This window comes from Pimephales promelas, chromosome 22 (genome assembly GCF_988280905.1).
Source record: "Pimephales promelas chromosome 22, fPimPro1.hap1.1, whole genome shotgun sequence".
Taxonomy (NCBI): Eukaryota; Metazoa; Chordata; class Actinopteri; order Cypriniformes; family Leuciscidae; genus Pimephales; species Pimephales promelas.
In genome coordinates this window covers 27,926,657-27,947,148 of record NC_142790.1, presented here as the reverse complement: position 1 = coordinate 27,947,148, position 20,492 = coordinate 27,926,657, and the positions used below count along the sequence as shown (strand labels likewise).

The following is a 20,492-nucleotide window of genomic DNA, read 5'->3' as shown; positions in this document are numbered from 1 at the left end:
TGTTTCCACAAAAACACATTTAAAATTTAGAAGTACGTAAATAACCTTGCACACCTAATCCGATCTATGTTTTGATCGTCGTTCAGAGTCTGATCCTGACAAAGTCTTTAACAAAAAGGCAGTTTTCTCAGCTTTTTTGTTCAAAATGTTGCTTTTTTTTATGAAACTTTCACAGACTTTTGCCTTGACTGTTCCAAGCTGGTGGAATAACTCGACCCGAACTGCTGAGTCATTAGCCATATTCAAGAAACTGCTGAAGACACATCTTTTTCATCAACACATGACCCATTAATACTGACACTCACTATTCTATATTAGTAAAAAAGCAGAGGCTCTTTTTTAAAAATAATTGTATAACAGCAGAATTCATAGTGAAGAACTACATTACCTACCAATTTAGGAATCACAACAAGCTAATCTCGCCAAAGGAACTGGAAAGGAGTGGTTCACTTTAAAAAATACTTTTGCTGATAATTTACTCACCCCCATGTCATCCAAAATGTCCATGTCTTTCTTTCTTCAGTCGAAAAAATCAAGGTTTTTGATTAAAACATTCCAGGATTTTTCTCCATATAATGGACTTCAATGGGGTCCAAATGGTTCAAGGTCCAAATGAGAGTTTCAGTGCAGCTTCAAAGGGCTTTAAACGACACCAGATGATGAATAAGGGTCTTATCTAGCGAAACGAGCGGTCATTTAAAAAATAAATAAAAAAGTTGGAAGTTCTATAAGCACAAATGCTCGCCTTGCTCTGTTCTGTGACACATGTTCGTGACTCTCCTGTTCGAACTCGTTCATCAAAATGAACAAATCTTTTTTCCAGTTATTTCATTCATTTGGTTTGTTGAATTAACCAAATGACTCAAAAAAGATCCTGGAAAAAACGAAAAATTCATCGTCTGGTGTCGTTTAAAGCCCTTTGAAGCTGCACTGAAACTCTCATTTGGACCTTGAACCGTTTGGTTCCCATTGAAGTCCATTATATGGAGAAAAATCCTGTAATGTTTTCATCAAAAACCTTAATTTCTTGTCGACTGAAGAAAGAAAGAAAAGTACATCTTGAATGACACGGGGGTGAGTAAATTATCAGCAAAAAGTTGTTTTAAAAGTGAACTACTCCTTGAACGTTCGCCCACGAAGCACTGCGAATGACGTAATAATCAGTCTCCTTGTGCTTTCAAATCGCTTAAATATTTGTATCAGGGGTATTTCTCCCGAGGAGGCAAATGAGGCAGTGCCTCTTTAAAAATTGGATGAGAAAATAATCCACAGTACAAAAATAATACAGTGCAAATATTACGAAAGCATGTTTGAATCCAGCAGTGATACCAGCAGTCAAAGTCATGGCTGTTTTTAAATCACTATTGCAAAAAAATATGGGAAAAATAATTCTGGAGCCAAAACCTCTTAAAAGTTGGGCGGACACCGTTGTACTCTATTGCAGTGGTGAGTTTTGGGGCAAATTCCTCTCAGAAAATGAGTTTCTGTCAAATTTTCTTCATTAAAATCTAGTGAAATATTTACCCTCGACTCCGAGGTCTATCCCACTTCCACAGTTCACCATTGCCGTCATGTTCAGAACATGTGATTTTATAATATTAAATGACATCACCAGCAACCCTTATTTATTTTGGTCTAAGAAGAAAGACGTCCACTTCACACATAATAAAGTCACCAGACCTCCAATTTCAGGCTAAATGAAAAGAACATTTAAATGCGTAGGTTCACTCACTCACAAAAACCACAGTAACTATCATTTCTGACCAAATACTACAGTGATTGTTACCTTAATAAAAATGTGGGAACGTGGTGTTAGTCATTAAAACCAGATCAAAATTCTCAAAGCGTCTAAAAGAGATCCCAGAATGATTTTACAGTAATATCTAGGTATTTTGTAAGGGTGCTGACTGTCTCTCTCACGCTCAGATTCGGGAAGCTTGAGTGCTGGTCGTAAGCCACGGGTGGAGAGCGGATATTTTTCCCTGGAAAAACCCAAAAACGAAGAAGATGAAGGACAACAGCATCAATGCCCGCAGGAGCGAGAGCCACTACCGCAACAACAGCCGCCTCTGCTTTCTTCCTCCTCCACATCACCCTCCTCTTCCTCACGCTCCAGGTATCTCTCATTTGATCCTGAGCTCTTCAGCTCTCCAGTCAGCTCACACACGTCACACAACCCACACGCTGCCACTAACACACAGATTCCCTGCGATGTGCGCATTGCATATGACGCCCGCACTCACCAACACAACACACAAGGACTAGAGGATCATCTTTCAGTGGACGCCCCATCATCCTCGGTGGACACGCTCTCCAGTCCAAACTCACACACACGCCACGCAAACATCCTCCCGTCATCCCTGTCCTCTTCTCAGAGCTCTTTGGACTCGGAGCAGAGTCCCGAGAGCCGTGTGGGCAGGGCGGGTCGAGGCGGGCAGGGTTACGCCACCCTGGCAGACGTGCCGCGGGCACGGAGACTGAGTCACCGGGAAGCGTACCGACCCACTCAGAAGCGGCAGGAGCTGCGAGCACGCGCAAGGAGCCCGGGCCGGGAGGAAGTGGAACGACTGTTCGGGCGTGAGCGAAGGTGATGAGTGATACACGCACACACACAAGCTCTGTTTCAAACCCATGTGACGCAGCCATCTTAGACAGCATTTACGTGAAGATGATAACCTATGGAACCTGAAGTCAATCAATCAAAACTTAACTTTAGCTGGATAATAAGCTGCTGGAAAGCCAAAACAGTCTCTGTTCCTTTCATTTTCTATTATCTAGAAATAATCTATACTGTTAAAAGCGCTGAATTAATGAAGGTGACTTGATTTGACTTGACGGCGTCTTTATTAGTAACTGATTTGAAATACTCTTCATTGGCAGAAGCTCTTGAAATGGGCATTCGTGTGCATCACACAAATAATGCTTAACCCTATAAACCTTACTACAGTATATAATAAATCATCAAAACTGCTGAAACAAAGTTATACATGCCTTATTCCGTCTGACTGATTCACTAAATTATGTTTTTCTTTCTTTTCAAGTATGAGCTCCATATGCTCACTCTATCATACTAGATGAGCCATAAAAGCCTGATCTATCAAATATGATACTCGACAAAAATTACATTGCAAATTACATAAACTGTTCCATTTTTTTTTTTACAAACTGATTTTTCGAACTATTATTATATTATAAAATGTAAGGCTTTACAGGGTTAATAATAGCAAATAATATTATCAACAAAAATAATGTTAACTAATAATATTATATTACAATTAATATTGTTAAAAACGTTCATGATGTAAAATAAATAATAATAAATTAATTGAAAAATAGGCTGATATATATATATATATATTATTTTTTAATTTTTTTTTTATTTTTATTAAAATTAATAGCATAGCCTACACAAATACTTGATGAAATAGTTTATGTTTTAATGAACATTTAATTTAATTGAATTTTTTCCCCTTTTTTATGGTTTGCTAAAGTGGCTCACTTAATAGCAAACATTTTCAGTTACTGATGTCATTGTAGAAATGTTGTTCTATTTCTTCCACAACCAGCTATTGAGATAATAAATGATTCGTCTTCATCTGGTCATGTGATCTCCGGTACTGTTTGGAATAGATTTTATGTGCTTATGATGCTTAAAAATGCTGTCTACTAGGTATGTAATTCACTAGAGTTTGTACCAGAGCCAATGACACACACATTCTAGTTAAATATACATACATTAATGCATCCCAGTAATGGAAACATTGATGTTTTATAGGCACATTATGCTTTATAGGTTATATTCTGATCGTAATTGAGCAGATAAACAGTTCTGTACAGGGAACTGCAGATATGCAGCTACTTCCCCTGCAGTATTAACACAATCTGCTCGCTCAGACCGAGCCAACACGCCTGCTGTGTTTACGTCTCAGAGCGAGCGTGGAGGTTATATCTCCCTCTGCTGGAGCCGGCAGGAAAAGCCAGCCTGTTATCTGTCAATGGCACTCAGGAAGAACACGTTCAGAAACTGAGACGCAGGGAGGAAGCGCTGCTATCTGTCAGAGCACTTAGAATCATGACATTCATCTCATTCTTGCAGCTTTAGCGCCACCTAGTGAACACTGTATAACACTGAACTTCTAATCTAATCTCTCTTCCATTTTGTTGAAATCTCAAGGCAGAACTGAACCTTCAATTCAGTTCTGTATCTGTGATTTAAAATGTTTCTTTATTTCTGCACTGTCCTTTCATTTCAGTCTTTTTTGCTTTTTATTTGATCTGTTTCTCCTCTTTTTCAGGCAGTCCTCTGAAACTCTGCACTTCCTGCCCTGCGCCACGCCCCGCCACGCCCACTGACACACCCACTGCTTACTTTCATTCCACCTGCTGGGGCCAAATTATCACACACACACACACACACACACACACACACACACACGCACACACACACACACACACACACACACACACACATCTCAGAATCAAAGACAAAAGCCCTTTCACACCACAAGCAGTGCATATTTATTTCGGAAAAACGATTAACAGTGAATTCAGACTTCCCAAATATGCAGCACAGACGATTTAGTTCATAGCCTCACAATGAGGATCCATTTTGCTGAGATGATTTGGAATTTTTGAAGTTTTTTTGCTAAAATGGCTTAAAGGAGTAGTTCACTTTTAAAAAAAACTTTTGCTGATAATTTACTCACCCCCATGTCATCCAAGATGTCCACGTCTTTCTTTCTTCAGTCGAAAAGAAATTAAGGTTTATGATGAAAACATTCCAGGATTTTCTCCATATAATGGACTTCAATGGGGTCCAAACGGCTCAAGGTCCAAATGAGAGTTTCAGTAGGGCTTTAAACAACACCAGACGATGAATAAGGGTCTTATCTAGGACTCTTTGAGTCATGACTCAAAAAAAGATTTGCTCATTTTGATGAATGAGTTCAAACAGGAGAGTCACGAACGCGCATCACTGAACAGAGCAAGGCGAGCATTTGTGCTTATAAAACTTAAACTGATAATTTTGCTTGATAAGACCCTTATTCATCATCTGGAATCGTTTAAAGCCCTTTGAAACTGCACTGAAACTCTCTTTTGGACCTTGAACCGTTTGGTTCCCATTGAAGTCCATTATATGGAGCAAATCCTGGAATGTTTTCATCAAAAACCTTAATTTTCTTTTCGACTGAAGAAAGAAAGACGTGGACATCTTGGATGACGTGGGGGTGAGTAAATTATCAGCAGTTTTTTTTTTTAAGTCAACTACTCCTTTAAATGTAGCCTCACTCAATAGCAAACGTTTTCAGTTACTGATGCTATGGCAGAAATTTTGCTAGATTTATTCTACTTCTAGCTACTGAGATGGAAATGATTTCTGATTCATTTGGTCATGTGATCTCCACCCCCATGATGTTCCACTATTAGCCCTCTTATATGCAATATATACATTAATAACAGCCATAATTATTCTAAAGGAAATGCTAAATGTGGTACCCCAGAATGCTCGGTGTGAAACGGCTGTAAAATATGAATTATTCCTTCTAACACATGGGTGTACAGTACACTGGCACAAAGACTGACTGCTGACTGGGGTTCTGCTCATGCCTGGTTTCCTGTGTCTGTCCCTCTGCTCTGCCATCTGCTCGTATAAGACATCAAAAATTCATCTTGTTAAACAAATATTGCAAATCAATGACATGCTAACATCCCAGATACTCTCTGTTGAGGAAAGCCTTGCCGTTTCAAACACTAAAATCTTCCTTAAGGTAATTTTGTTGAAGGAAGGATGACAATACATGGCAAAAGTTGCTACATTATAAATAAAAAGTGATTTTTCAACACTACTTAATATAATAATAATTACATTACACCGGCTTTTAGAACAGGAATCTGTTTTATAATGATAAACCATTTCCTTTCCTTTGTTTGAGACAGTGTTATGACAGTGTTCGGCTTATTGATGGGGTCAGTTTCAGCTGGCTGACCGGTAGCGAACAGAGGAAGTGATTTTTCATTTTATTTCTCAAAAATATGCTCCAGCAGCATCCTTCCTCTAGATGTAAACATCCTGCAGTGCAGTGTAGTTTATTTATTAATGCTTTGTTAATGATTTAACTCTGTTTGGTTTTGTTTTACCCATTATTTTAGACAAATCTCAGTGTCCAAAAAAAGGTATGAGAAGATCTGCGATGAAAGGAAAGCATCTCATTATGCCACATGTTGCATTGTTTCTGTTCTGACCTGTGTGTGTGTGTGTGTGTGTGTGTGTTTTGCTGCAGACGCTCACAGGTCATTGAGAGATATGAGTGTCATGACGCTGTCAGCACTCCAGAACAAATGGACACAACGAATTCTTTAACAGACCCCGCCCCTTCTTACTCTAAAACAGCCAATCAGAGAGCAGGACGCAATGAGAAACGGCTCTCCAACCAGAAACAGGTACTCATTTAACATGGTGTTTAATTAATGATTATACAAGGGGGTTTTGTAGTAAAAACTGTTTTGCATCTGTTGATAATAGTGTATAAATTGCAGTATAGCACTTTGAGTGTGTGAAATTTTTGCTATTGTTCAGTTAGAGTTCAATCTGGATCATCCAATCAGATTTCAGAATCAGAACTGTCTGTTTTATAATGAAAGTTCAGGGAGGCGTAGGAGCATCAGTAATCATCAGTAATGTTTCTCTGAATTCATTCATTTTTAATTTAACTGTTGCAGGATTTCTCACTGGATTCGGCTAAAGGCCGGTCGGATGAGGATTATTCACTGGCCGGTTACCGAAGGGCCAAAAGTCTGGATCGCAGAACCACAGAAACACTCATGACTGTAAGACCACATAAATAACACTCAAATCCCCATTAATTAGGGTTATAATTGACAAGATTTTTTGATTGCGGTAGTGTATTAAATCAAATTGCGTTGGTAGTATTTTAATGGTTATTAAACATAACATAGGTAGAATTAGAATTAAATTATAAATAAAAATATAGAATTTAGGCTGGCTAATATTAAGTCATGACTGAATTTTATAGATTTTTTAATTAAATAAAATGTAAAAAATTGTACATTTTGTGAATATAGAAAAATGTTTAGTTGACATCTGAAATCGGCCTTAATCAATTGTTTCTCTGAATTGCTATAATTGCATTGTGAGTGTTTCAAAAGGGACCTTTAAAGACTGATGTGCATGAACTCTCACTTTGTTGTTTAGAATTATATTGCATTTCATGCAAAATCGAATATGAACCATATAAACTAAAGTTTGTTTAGAAAATCCACTAATATAATTAATTACTCGTAAGAACACGGCGTGTTTATTTCTAAGGGGCTGCGAGGCTGTGAGAGTGTCTGTGTGTGTTTCAGCTGTTAGCACTGCGTTCATGCAAACCCGACCCAGAACCACTTCACCACCCGTGATTATAAATAGCATTCACTCAGAGCGTTAGGACCAGAGACACATGCCCAAACACACACATGCACACATGAGAACACAGATTAATGTTCATACACACAGAAAGACGGCATGTGAGTCGGAAGTGTGTGAAGAACAGGTCACAGATGAAACTCAACAAGACTAAGGTACTGTGAACGCCTGGTGGGTGTGATCTTCCCTGGACTAGATCTGCTCAATACTGCAGATGGTAGAGCGTTTGTGTTATTATTATTGAAGATTAGTTTGTTTATGGCTTTGTGAGGTACCACTGCCTGTTCAAATCAAGCAGTTTATTTGTTCCTTTCTGACTTATGGCGATGGTTTTATGATGCTGAAGTAATTTTTAGGACTTTTTAAGCACTTTTTAAACTTAAACCTAAACTAAAAAATATATATATTTGTCTTTTCTATATTTGTTTTGTTGCATTTAAATTAACATCGATATTAACATATTTAATAGATACAGTATGTTATATTGTTGTACTGTTATACTGTTGATGTCTTATTTAAAAGAGTTTACATGTAGCTGATTGCATGTAAAGTACTTTAAAACAGCATTTTAAAAAATCATGAATTGTGAACCAATATCTCACTGACAAAAATTGCAAATTATATTATAGAGAACAACAGGGACAAGCCACTTTTTCGATGGCCTGGGTTGCAAAAATATATTAGCATTTTACTATATCTATAGGCATATATATTGTATTTTTTTAATAAAATCTGTTGATTTTTCTCTGTAGGCGAGATACTTTATTTTTTTTAAGTGCAAAGATTAATCGCATCCAAAATAAAAGTTTGTGTTTACATAATATATGTGTGTATGCTGTTTATAGTTATTTTGTATATATAAATTCATATGCATGCATGTAGATATTTAAGATTTATTTGCGCAAAATACTGTGTGTGTGTGTATATATATAAATACATAATCTATATTATATATTAATATTTTTATATGAATAACACATTTTCTTAAATATATACATGCATGTGTGTGTATTTATATATACAAAATAATTATACACAGCACACACACACATATATTATGTAAACACAAACTTTTATTTTGGATGCGATTAATCACAATTAATCTTTGCACAGCCCTAAAAAAGTATTTAAAAATCCTAAAAAACAGGGTTGAAAACTAATAACTAGAAGTTAAAGGGATTCATTCATGAAACACAGGTTAAAGTAAATCATTTATAAATCCATTTTTGAGTGAATTGTTGCATTGAATTTTAGTTTGTGGTCACAATTTGCTGTTCTTGTTAATGTTTGAAGTTTAGAAATTGTATGTTTTTGTTCTCATCTCTTTTCAGCCGGACCTGCTGAACTTTAAGAAAGGATGGATGACCAAACTGTACGAAGATGGATTGGTGAGTCTAAAATGAACCAGTGAAAGTCTTAAACGGCTTGTCTGGGCGTTTATTCAAAAGTTTGTTCTGCTTCTCTCTCTCTTGGTGTCTCAGTGGAAGAAACACTGGTTCGTTCTGACCGATCAGAGCCTGAGGTTCTACCGTGACTCCATCGCTGAGGAGGTGAGTGTTTTCATCAGCGATTGAAACGCCGCTGTTAACTAACTTAACAATGTCCCTCGTGTCCCTCAGGCTGCTGATCTGGACGGAGAGATCGATCTGTCCACGTGCTACGATGTGACCGAATTCCCAGTTCAGAGGAATTATGGCTTCCAAATCCTCGTGAGTGATGTTATTTTATTGTTTTGGTTGTATTTTACCCATATAAAGACTGTGGTGTTGTAGGGCTGGGCGGTATGAATATACACAATAAAAAATAAAGGTTCCAAAGGTAAAGCCATACAGGTTTTTGGTTCCCCACAGAACCTTTCAGTGAACCGTTCTTAAAGGAACCCTTTTCCATTATAAAGAACCTTTTATGGAATGGATTAAAGGTTCTTAATGGAACCATCGATGCTAATAAATTTTTTTTTTTAAAGAGTGGACCAGTGATGTACACTATAGAAGTTTTCTTTATTTTAAAAAGAAGTCCCTTATGCTGCATTTTTTTTTTTTTGATGAAAAATGCAGTAAAATTGTGAAATATTATCCAGTACTACTGATAGTAATAAAAAAATGTTTCTTAAACAGAAAATCAGCATATTAGAGTGATTTCTGAAGGATCATGTGACACTGAAGAGTGGAGTAATGATGCTGTAAATTCAGCTTTGCACCACAGGATTAAATTCGATTTTAAAATTTACTGCAATGGAAAACATTTATTTTAATTTGATATGTTATCATTTTGCAAAGTTACTGTTTTTACTCTGTGGTTGATTACATAAATGACACCCTTTCACATCAGCATTACACTCTTCTTTCAAAAACATAAAAAAATCGTAATTATTCCAAACATAGTGTATATAACATTTGTTTATGTATATACCAAAGCTGGTCAATGATCTAACCGTAAAAAGATCCTTCCACATTCTCGTAAAAAATAAATACGACCTCACGTTGTGTCAATCACACTCTTGACCCTAAACTCGTACTTTTTTATTCGCGCTCTCGAGTTATTGATGCTAGACAAATATTTGACTAGGATTGCAGTGGTATGTTTTCAAACCTAAATAAAGCCCCGGTGATGTTATCTGTAACCCTAACACTGTTCCTCACTAAGCATTGTTTCATCACTAATGTCACCTGACCTGTCAGCAGCCGTGACATCATCACTTCCCTCTAAAATAACCAGTCCAATGCCATACTTCAGACGTCTGTCTAATACTCTGTGTCCTCCACTAAAGGCCAAATACATTTTTTTTTAATATCAAATATATGCTTTTAATATCAATGTTGTAAGTTTTTTGATTTTCCCGGATAGACCTTTTAATTGGCAAATTAGTAATTTCATCTGGTGGATGCCAAAATGGGCAGAAGACTTCAGAAAAAGTAAAAATATAATGATAAAGTTTTAATTTATAAAAGTTTAATTGGCATGCTACTATGTTTTATTAATAAAGCTGTTGAGATGCGATTGATATTGTGTGGTGGAATGACTGTAGGTTCCTTGGTGCTGTTTTTGAAGTTATTTTCGAGATGTCAGATATAGCAGAAAGCGTTGGCCGCCTCTGTGTACAGACGAACAGCGGGGCGTCAGTGTCAAGAAATGAATAACAACTGTAAATATAACTTCAGCCTGCTATCTTTATGCCTTGGATTGAGAATGCCACGGATAAACTAACGTAAGACTAAACTCCCATCTTGCCGTCGGATCTGTCAGATTCTGTATATCATAATCTTTTATTCCAGTATGTGATTGGACCATTTCTGCTGATATACTCTTGTTACTGCGAGAAAGATGCTGGACTTTAGTGAATTTGCAAGGTTCCCACAGTCGTGGCAAAATGGAAATGATTATATCCAGGGCAGGCCTATAAAAATATATCTTTGCTCAGATAATATTACCTTCAATTAATATAATTTTTATTGGTTTGCTCAGCTCTGAAATATTTATATGTATTTATTATATTTAATATTATAATATAAATATTATAATTTACATTTTATTATATTTAATTGGATCTAAAATATTAAGAGCTGAAAAAATAATAAAGAAAATCTTAATTGTTTGAGAGTGGTAAAAAAAATAGTACAGGATAACCTTTGAATTATTATTTTTAATATTATCATTTAATATTATTTAATTTAATATTATTTAATATTATAAGTACACTTGTTAACTTTTTTAAATAACGGTCGTTCAGTAATCATGACTGGAAAAGTCTTGTGAAAAGTTATAGAAACTCATTAGATTTACAATATACTCTGTGGCGCTTGTAATCGAATTGAACAGGGAAACGAAGTCTCTTTTAGTTCAGCTGTCATGCATCTGATCAATCGACTCGGTGTCCTTGTCTTCCTCTCAGAGTAAAGAAGGGGCGTTCACACTGTCTGCCATGACCTCTGGGATACGTCGAAATTGGATCCAGGCCATTCTGAAGAACATGCGGCCCACCGTCGCTCCTGATGTCACACGGTGAGCTTCAACATCATGTTTAGTTCGAAAAGTGTGGAGAAAGAACTTCATACATTTATGAATTAGACTTCCCTCACCCAAAAATTGTGTAAATTCTGTCAGTAATCAACCCCGTTCAAGACTTTCAATCATCTTCTGAACACAAATTAAGATGTTTGTGTTTATCACATAAGTTATGTTATTAAGTTTCAAGTAAAGTGTTACCAGCTTTTCTTTGGAAAGAAGTCAACTTCCATTTTTTCCTCTTGAGATTTCCTGTTTTTATCATTATTTTGATTCCTAACTTACCTGTATAATTTATTTTCTTGTTTTTCCTGCTCTGTTTATCTGACCACAGGAAAAATGTGTCTCTAAAACTTTCAGTTCTTATGCCCAGGTTGGCATTTCCTGTTCTTATTCAAACCTGTGTGTGTATTTGTGGCCGCTGTTGTGTCAGCTGAGTTTAGCGATGTGTTTCGTGATGTTCTGGCATCTATCTGTTATGTTAGTAGTTCCTGTTCCCTTTCTGCTTCTGTCGCTACCCTGTTTGCTACATTTGGGGCTGTTAATGTCACATGTTTATTTAGTACACTTAATTGTATTACAAACATAATGGAAAGAGATAAATGAAATTGAAGCGCCTTCAAAAATGTATCTTTAGTTCATTTGGAGTGTTACATCGCTGCTGTGTGTGTGTGGCCAGATTATTTATCATTGTGGTGTTGGTGTTGTCTGAGCTTTTAATTTTTGAAATTCATAAATAATGTTTAACAGCATTAGTTACATTTATTTAAACCACGTTAACCAGTCACAACATGATAAAGTGATGCATGTGAAATCCTGTCTGACTGAGGGACATTTTGTCAGCTTCACATTGGATGGACCTAAAATAAACCTTTTCATTATGGACAGACAACTTATAAATAAAGTCATATAAAGACGCATATTTTTATAGACAGACATATTTTTTCTTAAAATTTATTTAATGCATTAAAACTAAATGTAATAGATATTTGAAAGGAAAATATTTTTAAAACTTAAATATATTTTACAAGCATATTTCAGCAAGTTTCATCTATTAACAGTTTTTGTTGAAGAAACTGGTAAACAGGATGGCAGGTACAGCACAATTTATGTTTACACTTGGTCATTCTCCCTATTTCTTGTTGTGATGTTACATCACCTCGTTCTTTGAAGGAGATGAAAAATAGCATTGCATCAGTGCCCACTTTTAGAACACACCCTGCAGCGTGCACAGACACACATGAGTGTTTACCGACATGTTTGACAGTGGTTGAATGCCATGCAGTGATCAGATGGTTTTCCTCACCCTACTAACCATTAATCAAACAATCCTGTCTTCAGTGGTTTGGGTGTGTGTGTGATTTTTTTTTTTTTTTTTTTTAGACAGCTGTAGTCTTTGTTAACACTGTGCATGGTTAACAGCACATTTTCATCTTGTTATATAGAGGGTATGCGTTTGACATTACCATCAGCCCATCAACCCACTGAGTGGCAAAAAGACTGAGTGGCAGGCTGGCAGCATTGGTTTTCAGCGTGAATGCCACAAAGAACACACAAAACGCTTCTAAAATGAGAAAGAGCTTTGAGATTGACCGTACAAATACATTTGACAAGAAATCTGAGGTATATTTTTACAAACTGCTGAAAGCTACAGAAAAGAGAAGCAAATGGATCAATGCAATTCATAGAAACAACTGGGCTCCAGGCAGCGAAAGGTTATGTATTTTGTCAATATGCTGAATTTTGGGGTAAAATCATTTATTGACAACTCATCAATTAAATATTTACCATTGTATATTCTACATAATTGGATGTTTTAAAAAAAAAACATGGACAAAAAGTGTTTTTGGGCTGGACAATATGATGATATACAGTATATATATATATATATATATATATATATATATATATAACATTGATATAAGTGATCACCGGATTTAGACCTACCTATATTGTATTTATATAAGCATTCACAGGCAAATTTGCTATATGTATTTCCCCGACATCTAAATCAGGCACATGTACTGTAAATGTCAGGAACCACGATTCCTGGCTGCCTTTCAATATTCATGGAGCACTGAATTTTTTGTTTTAAGGAACACTTTATCAAGTCCAACCTTTCATTTAAACTATTAAATCCAGTCACACAGCAGCTCTTTTGCCACTCAGTCCGACTGAGGGGATGTGTTCTGGTGGGAAAGTGACGTCAATGCATACCCTATAGTTATGTCCACAATTAGGTATTACCACAATTTTGGTAACCACCCACAATGCCATATGCAACAGTTCTTTGTGGAAAAAAAAAATATTTAGGGAGTGGCAGTGATGCTTACCTTAGCAAGCACCAATAATAATTCAAATACAAATAATTGATTCAGTATCTTCTCTTTTCACAGTTCCCTTCCAGAAGAGCGAACCAGATCAAATATGGAGCAAAACTTCATCCAACCCCCTCCCAACTCTTCGCAACTCTCGAACAGCTCTGTAGTTGAAGCAAAAAAGTCACACGAGGTCATAACAGACTCTGCGCCTCCTCCCGAGCTAAAGAGTCGAGTCAACAAGCGAGAGGGGCGCTCTAAAACATTTGACTGGTCCGAGTTCCGGCCAGGGCAAGAAAACGAGAACGGACAACCCCCAATGAAGAGAGCAGACACTTCAGTCACTATCTCATCTTTACCCTCCCCTCCCATTTCTAGCGCCTCCTCTCATCAGACGTCGTCCTCCATTACTTCCACCAGCCATACTGACAAGTTGCCACAGCGAGCTGAAGAAGTGGTGCAGGAATATATGCACCACCATCAGACCACACCGACAGCAGGTGCAGTCCATGCGTCAGAGCTCTCGTCAAAGCTCCCCCATAAAGTGCCACAGGAACAAGGAAAAATGGATGTGGACCAACTCAGGGACACGCAGGAGGTTGATGGTCACCGCAGAAACTCTAATGTCCAGGTGGAAATTGAGCAGAGGTGGCAGCAGGTTGAAACAACGCCCCTCAGAGAGGAAAAGCAGGTACCGATCGCGGGCAGCTCCCCTAACACCTCAAATACACCTGTCATTCCACAAGAGATGACCACCGTACTGGAAAAGGAGGTAAGAACCATCAGTATTTAGTTCTTGCCTCATTTTCCATCATAAAATGATGAGTATGTGCTTATGCCATCTACTTGGGTTCTCATTCAAATCTGTTTTTCACTGATGTTCACAGTTAGGTCAGGCTCAAAGGGAGCTAGCCAGACTCCAGCAGCAGAACAGTGTCTTACAGGAGCAACTTCAGGATGCGCGTGGGAGGGAGCAGAACGCCCGGGAAGGATATGTACTGCAGGTACCCAAACAGAACTAAACTTAGCCAGAAAATATACAGAAATCAAAATCTTCTGTAGTTTTTGTGGCACTTTCTTTTTTGATTTCGATACTAATATAATTTTGGGTGTTAATGAAACTGTCGGCATGAGTGGTACTAACTGCAATGTCTTTCTTTCCCTGGGCTCTGACTGGGTTTTGGTTAAAACTCTTATAACCAAACTACAAGTTTTCTGAAGATAACAAATGTGAACATCTGGCAAGCTTTCAGCTGTGCTTTTCTGTTTTTTTGTTTGTTGTTGTCTCATTCATCTCTTGTTGTCATCCTTTGCATAATTTGCATGGTGTTATCATTCCTCTGTTCTTCATTTTCCTTTAGTTTCTGTTTTATAATCTGGTGTAGTGTTACTCCATCCTTGTATTTTCTTTTCCGTACAGTGTCATTTATATTATCCACAAAGATACAGTTGCATTCTGTAGTTCCACAGCCTCTTTAGATCATTTATTTCCCTTTTTAATTGTGTTACTCACATTTTCCCTCATTGTTGAGCACCATTTTCTCCATCTTTGATGTTATCTTGAAAAAGCACAGTGGAAAGCTTGAGTAAGTATGTAGCTTCGGAAATTGAACTCCAAACGTTCCTGGGTCCCCAGCCACAGCCTAGAAGACGTTGAACATCATGTATGTGGCCATAAAAGAGAAGACTTCCTGTTACTAATTGTACTTTCCTCTTAATCTCTTAAAGAGTGACACAACCACCGCAAAGCCTTCGTCTGATGCAGTGTCTACCCCTGTTCACCGAGCACCATGGCAGCGCCTCAGCAAACTGAACCAGGATCTAAAGTCCGAACTGGATTCCCAGCGTCGGAAGCAAGACAAGTCCAGTCAACAAGTTGGCAGCTTGAGGCGTAGCTACAGCGAAGCAAAAGATATCATAGGACACCATGAGGCAGAGATCGAGGCCTTGGAGGAAAAGCTAACGGCTGCCATGGCGGAGATTGTCGTGAGCGAGCAGGCTGTGGCACGAATGCGTAGCGAGCTGAAAATTGAACGGGTTCGCTGTCAAGAACGTGAGGAAGAATGGGTCCGAAACGAGGTGACACTGCGGTCACAGTTGCGAGAGAGCGAGGAACGTTTACGTCAAGTTGAAGCCAGTTTGCTAGAGAAGAGCCAGGAGTTGAGGCAGCTCGAACAGCAGCAAGCTTTGCAGAAAGACCAGCACAAAGACGTGCAGAGGTTACAGGAGAGACTCTCTGAGGTCACTGGGCGCCTGATTTCCATTGAGGAGGCTCAGACTATGAGAGAGGAGCGGGAGAGAAAAGAGCAGCGGAGCCTGGAGGAGAAACATGAGCGGGAGCGACAGGGACTGACCTGGCGGTTGTCAGAATCCGAAGAGAGGCGGCGTGAAGTAGAAGAGCAACTGCAGGAGGCACAAGAACAAGTGGAGGCGCTGCTAAGAGGGAGTGGTGGGATGCAAACTATGGGACTCAGGGATGAAGTACATCGTCTTCAGCAGGAGTTGGAGGTGCAGACGGAAATGGTGGAAATGTTGCGGGAGAGTGTGATGAGGCTGGAGGAGGAACGTGACCAGCTTACTTGCCGCTGTCAAGAACTCCTCAATCAGATTTCCGAGGCCGACCGAGAGGTTGGAAAGCAACAGGCATGTTTAACGACGGTGGAAACGGACTATCACTCCCTTGAGAGCTCGTACGAGCGCGTCTCGGAAGAATTTGCTAGGATAAGTCAAGTGCTACGAGAGAAGGAAGAGGAGGTGAAGCAGACAAAGCAAATGTACGAGCAGCTAATCAGACAGAAGGAGCAGGACTTGAGTGAGGCTCTAATAAAGATGGCTGCCTTAGGCAGTAGTCTAGAAGAAACAGAGGTTTGCTTGCAGCAAAAAGAGGAACTTCTTTCTAAAATGGAGCATGACTATCCAGGACTGGTAGAGTCCCGAAGAGCAGAACAGGAGCTACAGGCAAAACTGGTGGTTGCAGAGGACCGAATAGCTGAACTGGAGGAACACCTCAATGCCCTGCGACTTGGATATGCAGATCTCAGAATTCGACGTTGCCGCTCCCAGGAAGACATGCTTGAGGGTTTGAATGAGATGCAACATGATGTTTCCTCATCCTCAAGTCTCTCCCAACTTCCTATTGCAAGAAGTAGCTCAGAGACGGAAATGTCCTTGGTAAAGCGGCAGAGGATCCGCTTTTCCACCATCCAGTGCCATTCCTATCAGCGGTCCCAGGGAGCAGACAAATTTCAAATGGAAAACACGTCTTTGGATCTGACACAAGATCTGACCCTAGACCACGTGCATGACCTGAGACTGACCCAAGATATCAGTGTAGCCAGTGACGGTCCATTCCAGCAGTGCAGAGATCCGGAGAAGTTCATCTCCATTATACATGCTCTGGAAACCAAACTATTGGCCACAGAGGAGAAACTCAGACACCTCACTGAAAAGATACGGGACCAGCCTGATCTCTCAGCGATGCAGAGCACCAGAGCAACCATGGAGGACTGCACGACTAAAACCTGTGATGAATTACCAATGGATGAATCCAGCCAGAAATCCCTCAAGACTTTTGGTGAGCAAGACACCGATGAATATGAGAAGGCATTGGCACTGGTAGAGTCTTGCACAGAAAAAGTCAGAGAAATTCTTAGCAATCAGAAAGAGACCAGTTCTACTGAATCTCTCATTTGTACCCTTGCAGAAGTAGAGAAACTGCTGGTTTGTGCCACCACGTCCCTGAGGAAGGGCGGCACTTTCTATGAGTCGTGGCCGATCTTTGATCCTGCAGATGTGCAATCAAGGAAGGAAAGTATAAAACAGTTTGCCAGAACATTATCCTTTGAGGCTGAAGTTCTGGAGAGGATGGGGTTCTCTCTGCAGGACCTGAACTCTGATATTATGTTGGCCTTAAACTCCATTCACAAGGATGCTGAAAACATCAAGAAGGACTGCGATGGCTGTCTCTCAATTGTTTATGCTGATGTTCTTACAAGAAAACTTGCGCTGGAGACCATGTTCTTGGCAGAGGTGGACAAGCTTGAGATGGGTAAACAAGCAAATAGTGCTTTCTCACAGGATGTCATCAAGAATGCCTGCGTTAGTGCCGAGCTTGCCTATTCACTTCAGAATCTAACAATGAATTTTCAGGAAAAATTTGATGAGCTTCAAAAGGACTTGGTCAAAGCAAATGAGGCTTTAAAACAAAGAGACACGGCTCTGAAAGATGCTGTTAGTGCATCAAAGCATGCTCAAATTGAGAGCAATACTGATCATCTTGCTGATGTCTCTCCTCCTGAACTTGCTCCCTACATGGAGCAGATTGAGATGGAGGAAGCTCAAAGTTTAGCAGCAGAGATTGTCCGCAGACACTTAGCCATTGGCACACTTGCCCATAGCGCAGAATCAGAATCACATCTGCAAACAGGCTGGGAAAATCTCATTGCTGAGCTCAAGAAGCAAGCAAAAGCCCTTCGTAATCTCTCCCAGGAAATCGAGAGGGTCTGCGAGGAAGGGGAAACAAATTCACTTTCCGGACTTGCGAAAGCCATCCAAATGAGCTCGTGGCGCAGCGACTCCAGCTCGGTTTGCATGCGAGAGGCCTTGATGCAGGTTCAGGTCACGTATGTTGCTTGCAGGTTGCGAGCAGGTCACACGAGGGAACTTTCTCTTTGCCAGGAGACTAGCCGCAACATGGCAGTGCTCGTCCAAGAACACGCCGAGAGTGTTACGGCCATCCAAAGGCACTACCAGAGCTGCATAGAGAAAGAGCATCTGAGCTTCACTGACACTATAAGTTCCCTGCAGGAGGAGAATGACATGCTTCGAGGGGAACTATCCTATAAGCTCAGGGAGCTGCAGGAGCAACGGCAGAACTTAAACCAGTTGGAAGAGGAGTTTCAAAAGGAGAAGGAGGAGCTGAAGAGCAGGCATGCAGAAGAGATGGGAAGGGCCAAGCAGGACCAGATAACCAGAGAACTCGACTTAATGGAGCGTGCCGCAAACAACCAACACCGGCTGGAGACCCTGCTGCTAGAAATGGAAGATAATGAGTTGAGGCACAAAGAGCACATCCAAAAACTTGAGCAGGATTTTCAGAGTAAGGTCCAGGAGCTAGAACACACCAACAGAGAGGAGCTCCACAAGCTACAAGAACGCTACAGCCAGACCATCTGCTCATTGGAGGAGAGGAACGAGAAAGTGGAAAACAAAGCTGAGGTCGACGTATGTCCTATGGAGGAAGGGGACGCATCTGATCAGGTAACGTGCAGGGATTCAGAGTCCTTGCTCCGAGTCCGGGAGCTGGAAATGCAGTTGAGCCGCATGAGAGAGGAGCTGGAACAGAAACCACTGGACGGAGATCTGACCAGCCTGAGGGAGAAGTACCAACGAGACTTGGACAGCCTCAAGGTTTAACCTTTCACCTTTCAAATTTAATGTCGCACCCATCCCACCGCCATGGCGTCATGTTTTTTAGATTGTTGCTGTTAATATGGGTTGCAGTGGTTTTGGGAATATTGCTTATTGCATTTATTTCTACAAGTTTTAGAAACAGTGCACATTTCAAAATAGTTATGTATTTTATATAAAATAACTGCAACCCTGTAGCCCCATAACCATGAAGCTTTCCTTTTTTTTTTTCAATGCTTTAGTGGACATTAGCTGCACTGGGAGTTTTGAGCACACACAATGACCATGATTGACACCTATCACAAATTACTCTTTACTTTTACTGTGCTCAAACATGCTTACTGTGTTCAAAACGCCTTGTGTTTTTAGTGTTAGCATTGTTGTCTACTGTGTTAGTGTGATTGCATGAATTTGCACTAGTCGATCAATCATGCTGATTTGATTTCATTCCTCTGTGCTATCTGTCATTTCTCATCACATGTTTAAATGATGATCAAGATGAATGCAGCCATCCCCTTTGATGCCACTCAACACTGTTTGTAACTTCTATTTGCTTCTGTAGCCCTGTAGATAGTAGGGCTGGGTAAAGATTGGTTTTCTGATTGAGCTTTTCATCTACAATTGGTTTATATTGATTCTTAAAATCCCCAGACTGATCATTTTATGTATGCCTTGTCAAATAATGCATTGCAAAATTCTTTGAAGACTCCAAAATTGACCATTAATGTGCCAAATAAACGTTTATAAACGTTCTATCCACCATCAAGCCACCAAGACGGTGTACCAAGAAAAATGCACCAAGACCATGAAGACAATAGATACCCAGCCCTAGTAGAGAGCCTGCTAGGGTAGATAGATTGTGTTTGGTGTTTGTGGTCTGATTTTATTTGTGGAACTCAGGCAACATGCGAGCGTGGATTTGTAGCAATGGAGGAGACGCATCAGAAGGTGATAGAGGACATTCAGAGACAGCATCAGCGGGAGATCCGGAAACTTCTAGAGGAGAAAGAAAGACTGTTGGATGAGGAAACAAATGCCACTATTGCTGGTAATAAAAGCACCACTATATAAAATACACCAGTTTCAGTTGAAGCATCACAGTAGATTGTTTTGTGCGCAGCGATTGAGGCCATGAAAAATGCTCATCGCGAAGAACTGGAGAAAACGCAACGGTCGCAGATGAGCAGTGGGAGCGCAGACATCCAGGAGCTGCGCAGACAGTACGAGTAAGACAACAAACATCCCTGTATCTGCACAAATCACTCTTGTCACTAAGAAGATTTACGTTTATTCATTAATGCTTTTAACCAAGTTTTGATGTGTGTTTATTTTGT

The 20,492-nt window shown here is 39.5% G+C and overlaps 1 protein-coding gene across 9 annotated transcripts in view; it reads left to right on the top strand.

Moving 5' to 3' along the window:
- mpripa (myosin phosphatase Rho interacting protein a) overlaps positions 1–20,492 on the top strand; it is a 46,659-nt gene that overhangs the window by 18,234 nt on the left and 7,933 nt on the right. For 4 of the 9 annotated variants that reach the window (XM_039684484.2, XM_089125865.1, XM_089125866.1 and 1 more), the window contains 13 exons: positions 1,927–2,587; positions 6,282–6,441; positions 6,721–6,828; positions 8,758–8,814; positions 8,908–8,976; positions 9,046–9,135; positions 11,319–11,428; positions 11,766–11,804; positions 13,828–14,521; positions 14,637–14,753; positions 15,478–19,158; positions 20,059–20,206; positions 20,279–20,384. In XM_039684484.2, coding sequence (XP_039540418.2) covers positions 1,927–2,587; positions 6,282–6,441; positions 6,721–6,828; positions 8,758–8,814; positions 8,908–8,976; positions 9,046–9,135; positions 11,319–11,428; positions 11,766–11,804; positions 13,828–14,521; positions 14,637–14,753; positions 15,478–19,158; positions 20,059–20,206; positions 20,279–20,384 — 6,040 coding nt within the window. Of the gene's footprint in view, positions 1–1,926; positions 2,588–5,231; positions 6,175–6,281; positions 6,442–6,720; positions 6,829–8,757; positions 8,815–8,907; positions 8,977–9,045; positions 9,136–11,318; positions 11,429–11,765; positions 11,805–13,827; positions 14,522–14,636; positions 14,754–15,477; positions 19,159–20,058; positions 20,207–20,278; positions 20,385–20,492 lie in introns of those variants that run through there. The other 5 variants (XM_089125868.1, XM_039684490.2, XM_089125869.1 and 2 more) reach the window with 5 other exon arrangements.